Raw genomic sequence first — 6,835 nt, 5'->3', positions numbered from 1 at the left:
ACACACACACACACACACACACACAATAAATTTTGCTAATTAATTGTTCATGAAATGTTTTAAAAGTTGTCATATGGACTATGATAAAAAAGAGACATTGCAAATTGTTACCCTAAATGGGCAATGTATCTCGGGAGATACAGAGTGTAACTTAGAAAATAAATATATTTTGGAAAAAAAACATGAACTGTGTCATTTTAGTCTGGATATATAAAAAATTAGCAATGAATCATTTTTCCATCAAATTTATTTAAGCTTGCCCCTTTAACAATAACTGGTTCTTATCTCTCTCAAACACCTGAGTGAAACTTAAAGGAATATTTCACCGCTGGAAAGCTGAATATATCTTTAAATTGGGTCACTTATGTAGTAGAAATGTGAAAAAAAAAATTTAATTGGTGACTTCTAGGCCGAGAAAAGCCAGAAAATGTGTTTTGGTCTTATATGGATGAAAAACACCAAATCCCAGAATGCACCTGCTTCGTTGCATTGAGTCCACTCCCAAGCCACGCCTACCGCTTCACAGACAGACAGAGGCATTCAACTCAACTCAAGCGTGTTTTATTTCAACCATATACATGAAACAACGTTTCATCGTGACTCAACGACATTATATAAAAACGACATTATATAAAAACGACATACGAAACAGGCTACATTTAGTACACACACTTTATAGGCTCCGTAAAGTTCAGCTAACGCATACTAGCATTAGCGGGTGGACTGTAAACACCGAGCATAAACACAGCCGTGAATTAGCGTGTAATGTAGAATGGTCGGCATTTAACAGTCACAAACTCCACCAGCAGTTAGCAGTTAAATGGATACAAATCACCACATTTCTGCACCACTCCTTGTTAACACAGCCCACCTCTTTTACCTGGCGACAGAGCATCTCTAGCTCGGAGGGCTAGCAGGCCTGGTAGCTGGACAGTCCGGTACACTATTCAGGCAGGTTTCCACAACAACAAAAACACGGCAGTCTCTGAACTCACGTTGGGAGTGTCGTTGAAGTTGGATGTAGTCCAGTTTGTGGTCTAAATGAGCGGACACTTGCAAGCAGGATCCGTAAAGTTCAGCTAACGCATACTAGCATTGGTGTAGCTAAACACAGAGTATAAACACAGCCGTGAATTAGCGTGGAATGTCGAATGGTCGGCATTTAACAGTCACAAGCTCCACCAGCAGTTAGCAGTAGCTAGTTGGATTTTATTTCTACACCAGTCCACCTCCACGGGCCGGCGAGAGCAGCCTGGTAGCTGGATAGTCCCGGTTCCGGTACACTGTTGTTCAGGCATGTTTCCACAACAACAAAAACACAGCAGGAGTTTCGTTGAAGGAGGATGTAGTCCAGCTTGTTGTTTAATGAGCAGACACTTGCAAGCAGGATGGCTGGGACAGGTGGACAGCTAGCGTTAGCTTTCCACCTAGCCGATGAGGATGTCCCCTAGCCGGCTAGCGGCATTGAGCGACACCGCTGGTCTCCGTGCAGGCGAAGCTCACGTAGTGTGCCGAGTATTGCGTCTGTAATAACGTTTCCTCCATATTCTCCGATCTGTACCGATGTATCCCGGTGGTACACACGTCCGGTAGTTTGAATGCAGATAATTGTTGTAAATGTTTTCTGCTGAAAACAAAAAGCCTGTTTAGCGAAGATTCAAGATGGCTGACAGTCGTTTTCATTCGGAATACCTCGGCCAGACTCGGCAGTCCAGCCCCCTGTGGGCGTGTTGAAAACATACGGAAGTAGATCCTACTACTGGCTGTAGTCCTTTGCCTCTGGCCCAAAAATCTTCCAATGACGCAAAAATCGTTATTTTACGTCATCGGAAGATTTTTTCCAGGCCCCAAATGCAGAAATCTCTCGTCTCAGGGGGACATGAGGGAGGGAGGCACGGTCATTCAGAAATACTATCGGGTTTCTACTGATACAAAGCTGAATGCTAAATCGGTGAAGTATCCCTTTAACAGCCAGTAAATATCCCCTAATGCTTTATAGGTCAGTCACAAATACAGACAAACTTTTGTGGATAATTCTGCTTAATTCTGCATCATTTGGGATTATTTCTCAGCTCTTAACTCGTCAGTTTCTCACAGCCTGTCCACCCAGAAGTTATTCTTCTTAAAAAGGTTGATTTTGGACCAGTTAAGCTTTAGAGAATTATTAATTATTGGCCGTTAATAAAGCCGTTTGTTGCGACTCGTAGACCTTCCCATCAGACAGCGGTACCTGTGTGTGTGTGTGTGTGTGTGTCTCTGTGTGTGTGTCTCTGTGTGTGTGTGTCTGTGTGTGTGTGTGTGTGTGTGTGTGTGTGTCTGTGTGTGTGTGCGCGCTCCACCAGACTCTGTGGGACCTTCTCACATTTCTTACAAACTTTCCAAAAAACTCGGAATCACGTCTGAGAAAAACAGTTTATCAAAGAAAGCACTGGGGTTTGGCATCGAGCTGGGTGTGTGTGTGTGTGTGTGTGTGTGTGTGTGTGTGTGTGTGTGTGTGTGTGTGTGTGTGTGTCTGTGTATGTGTGTGTCTGTATGTGTGTGTGTCTCTGTCTGTCTGTCTGTCTGTCTGTGTGTGTGTGTGTGTGTGTATGTGTGTGTGTCTGTCTGTGTGTGTGTGTGTGTGCTTGTGTCTGTTTATCTGTGTGAGTGTCTGTATGTGTGTGTGTGTGTGGGTGTGTTTGTTTCTGTGTATCTGTACGTGTGTGTGTCTCTGTCTGTCTGTGTGTGTGTGTGTGTGTGTGTGTGTGTGTGTGTGTCTGTGTCTGTCTGTACGTGTGTGTGTGTGTGTGTGTGTCTCTGTCTGTGTGTGTGTGTGTGCTTGTGTGTGTGTGTCTGTAAGTGTGTGTGTCTCTGTCTGTTTGTGTGTATCTGTGTGTCTGTAAGTGTGTGTGTGTGTGTGTGTCTCTGTCTGTCTGTATGTGTGTGTGTGTGTGTGTGTGTGTGTCTGTATGTGTGTGTGTCTCTGTCTGTCTGTGTGTGTGTGTGTGTGTCTCTGTATATATATGTGTGTGTGTGTGTGTATATATATATGTGTGTGTGTGTGTGTGTGTGTGTGTGTGTGTGTGTGCGTCTCAATAGATTACAATAATAATAAAAGGAGTCTATAGGACGACACAGTCCGAGTCCTTCTCTCTTCTGCGTGCTGCGCCCTGCTGTGACCCCTGACCTCTGACCTGCAAACACAACAACAACGACATCATCATCATCACCATGACAACAACTACACAAACACACAACAACAACAACAACAACAACAACAACAACAACAACAGGAGCTTTTGGCTCGTTCACATCGAAGAGAAGGGAATATTTGCGCGGCTTTAATCGCCCCGAGTCTGATCACGGGATCATTTCTGTTTAATCGCGTTACTCGCTGTCAAATGGTCGGTTTATTTAAAGCAATAAAGTCGGAAGATTTTAGGAAAAAAAACTCTTAAAAACGTTAGAAAAAAGTTGGAATAATACGCACCGTAACAGAGTATTTATACGGTGTTGTTTAAGTCCCTTTTTTCAAGTCTTTTTGCGCTGATTTCTAAGTTTCGGTCGATTCTTGCGAGGTTTTTGTCGCCTTTCTTCAAATATTTAAACTGTGCAAATCTATTCGTATCTTACTATCTAATCTGCCCGCCCAGATTTGTACGGACACACCTCAGTGTGAACGCTAGGGCTGCACCATATGAGGAAAATATGTAGTGGGATGATTTTGGACTGCTATTGCGATTGCGATATGATTCACGATATTGGAGGGAATGATCGTGTTTTTATCATTATTCTCATTTTCACTGACTAATATTAAATCTTAAAAAGGTCCCATGGCATTTTTAACAGTAATATGAGTTCCCCCAGCCTGTCTATTGGTCCCCCAGTGGCTAGAAATGGTGATAGGTGTAAACAGAGCCCTGGGACTTCAGACAGTATTAGGGGACCACTAAGGTCTATATAAGAGAGACTTCAGATACAGTATTAGGGGACAACTAAGGTCTATATAAAAGAGACTTCAGATACAGTATTAGGGGACCACTAAGGTCTATATAAAAGAGACTTCAGATACAGTATTAGGGGACCACTAAGGTCTATATAAAAGAGACTTCAGATACAGTATTAGGGGACCACTAAGGCCTATATAAAAGAGACTTCAGATACACCTGTACCTGCGTTGCTGCAGCAGGCGATCCCTGTTGTTGCTGTGGTTGCTGTTGCTGTTGCTGCTGTAGTTGCTGCTGCTGTTGCTGGTATTCTTCCTGTTGGAGCTGTCGGGCCAACTCCAGGTCACTGAGGGGCCCCGGGGCCCCGCCCTGCTGCTGCTGCAGGGACACCGCCACCAGGTAGTCCTATATAACGGCAACACAGAGAGGACCAATCACAGAGTCATCAGTCACGGGGCTCGAGTCATCGACAGCCGTCAGCTTTCTTTCTTTGGAAATCTTCATTTCTTTATTTTACGATTCATGTCATTTTTAGGCTTTTATTTTGAAAGGACAGCATGGACATGAATGTGGGAGAGAGAGGGGGGAATGACATACAGCTAAGGACTGCAGGTCGGAACTGAACTGTGTGTCTGTCTGTCTGTGTGTGTCTGTCTGTCTGTCTGTGTGTCTGTCTGTCTGTCTGTGTGTCTGTTTGTGCATCTGTCTGTGTTTGTGTGTGTAAAACACACTTCATTCAAAGTGGACAGAAATTAAATAAAACTACCAAAAGCCGTCTTGGTTCATCTTTCCACTGTTCCAACAATCACCACTCTGGTTTGGTTGAAATAAACCCTTAATTCACCCATTTACATGTGGAGATATGCTGGCTCTATACACACTAAAAGTCCTGATTATTTACATGGAGTCTGGTGGAGATATGCTTATACACGAAAAGTCCTGATTATTTACATGGAGTCTGGTGGAGATATGCTGGCTCTATACACGCTAAAAGTCCTGATTATTTACATGGAGTCTGGTGGAGATATGCTGGCTCTATACACGCTAAAAGTCCTGATTATTTACATGGAGTCTGGTGGAGATATGCTGGCTCTATACACGCTAAAAGTCCTGATTATTTACATGGAGTCTGGTGGAGATATGCTGGCTCTATACACGCTAAAAGTCCTGATTATTTACATGGAGTCTGGTGTGTAGGGTCCACACTTTTAACCATAGTTTTGAAGTCCAATAAATGCAACGTGTTTCCATTAATTAGTCCGTGTCTCACCTGGTCGACCTGTCTCACCTGGTCGACCTGTCTCACCTGGTCGATCTGTCTCTGCTGGTCCTGGGCGCTGGGCGCCAGGCTGGTGGCGTTCGGCGGCGCTCTCTGCGGAGGATGACACAGCCTGAAGTCGGAGTCGCAGAAGTTCCCGTCTCCCTCGACGTTGTGAAGAGACTCCCAGACCAGACTGTCCTCCTGCAGGAAGCCCTGGTCGGTCACCAGCAGGTACAGGTGGCCCTGAGAGACAGGATACAACTTTATAAACAACAGGACTTTATTAACAACAGGTACAGGTGAACCTGGGAGACAGGATACAGCTTTATTAACAACAGGACTTTATTAACAACAGGTACAGGTGAACCTGGGAGACAGGACACAGCTTTATTAACAACAGGGAAAGGTACAGGTGGCCCTGAGAGACAGGATAAAACTTTATTAACAACAGGGACAGGTACTGGTGGCCCTGAGAGACAGGATAAAACTTTATTAACAACAGGGACAGGTACAGGTGGCCCTGAGAGACAGGATACAACTTTATTAACAACAGGGACAGGTACAGGGGGCCCTGGGAGACAGGATAAAACTTTATTAACAACAGGGACAGGTACAGGTGGCCCTGAGAGACAGGATAAAACTTTATTAACAACAGGGACAGGTACAGGTGGCCCTGGGAGACAGGATAAAACTGTATTAACAACAGGTACAGGTGGACCCTGAGAGAGAGGATAAAACTTTATTAACAACAGGTACAGGTGGACCCTGAGAGAGAGGATAAAACTTTATTAACAACAGGATGAGGTGGACCCTGAGAGAGAGGATAAAACTTTATTAACAACAGGATCAGGTGGACCCTGAGAGAGAGGATAAAACTTTATTAACAAAGAAAAGAAAAAAGAAATTAAATTGTTTAAAAACACACTTAAAAAAAATTACAAAAAAATCGAAATGATTACAAAAAAAATCAAAATAAATTTAAAATATGTGTGTGTCTGTGTGTGTTTGTGTGTTTCTGTCTATGTTTTTGTCTGTCTGTGTGTGTGTGTGTGTGTGTGTGTGTGTGTGTGTGTGTGTGTGTGTGTGTGTGTGTGTGTGTGTGTGTGTGTGTGTGTGTATATATATGTGTGTGTGTGTGTGTGTGTGTGTGTGTGTTGTATATATATCTGTGTGTGTGTGTGTGTGTGTGTGTGTGTGTGTTGTGTGTGTGTGTGTTGTGTGTGTTTTTTGTAAATATATTTGTGTGTGTGTGTGTGTCTCCACCTTGTGTTTGATCATGGTACTGAAGTGGTTGTTTCTGAAGAACACAGAGATCTCTCCCTCCTTGGCCGTCGTGTTGAGTTCACACAGACCGTGATAGGAGAGCTGGTCGCTGTGGACTCTAGGAACTGCAGACACACACACACACACACACACACACACACACACACACACACACACACACACACACATATATACATATATATATACATACTAGTGCTGTGAGTTAAACGCGTTATTAACGGCGTTAACGCAAACCCATTTTAACGCCGACAATTTTTTTATCGCGCAATTAACGCATAGACAGTTAAAGAAGGATTAATTTTCTTTCGTATCTAGCTAGGAAGCAAAGGACGCCAAGACCCGCCCTACGGGGGTGGTTAGGATA

At 43.7% G+C, this 6,835-nt stretch overlaps 1 protein-coding gene across 1 annotated transcript; it reads right to left on the bottom strand.

The window, feature by feature from the left end:
- Nucleotides 1-3,040: 3,040 nt before the first annotated feature.
- Nucleotides 3,041-6,550, bottom strand: LOC120571423 (ubiquitin carboxyl-terminal hydrolase MINDY-1-like). Its single transcript, XM_039820367.1, has 4 exons — nucleotides 6,451-6,550; nucleotides 5,233-5,430; nucleotides 4,152-4,331; nucleotides 3,041-3,173 (listed from the first exon to the last, which is right to left on the bottom strand). Exons 1-4 carry the CDS (start codon nucleotides 6,463-6,465, stop codon nucleotides 3,102-3,104), a joined length of 465 nt encoding a protein of 154 aa, XP_039676301.1. The 5' UTR covers nucleotides 6,466-6,550; the 3' UTR covers nucleotides 3,041-3,101.
- Between the last annotated feature and the right edge of the window lie 285 nt (nucleotides 6,551-6,835).

The sequence above is a fragment of the Perca fluviatilis genome, chromosome 13 (assembly GCF_010015445.1).
Source record: "Perca fluviatilis chromosome 13, GENO_Pfluv_1.0, whole genome shotgun sequence".
In the NCBI taxonomy this organism is placed as follows: domain Eukaryota; kingdom Metazoa; phylum Chordata; class Actinopteri; order Perciformes; family Percidae; genus Perca; species Perca fluviatilis.
This window is presented reverse-complemented; position numbering and strand designations above follow the sequence as displayed.

Bases quoted from the DNA above. Each gene is read 5' to 3' on its own strand.
- LOC120571423 (XM_039820367.1), bottom strand. The intron at 4,332-5,232 runs GTGAGACAGGTC...GCCGTTATATAG, and splicing joins AGCAGAGACAGATCGACCAG to GACTACCTGGTGGCGGTGTC. The intron at 3,174-4,151 runs GTACAGGTGTAT...TTGTGTTTGCAG, and splicing joins CGCCTGCTGCAGCAACGCAG to GTCAGAGGTCAGGGGTCACA.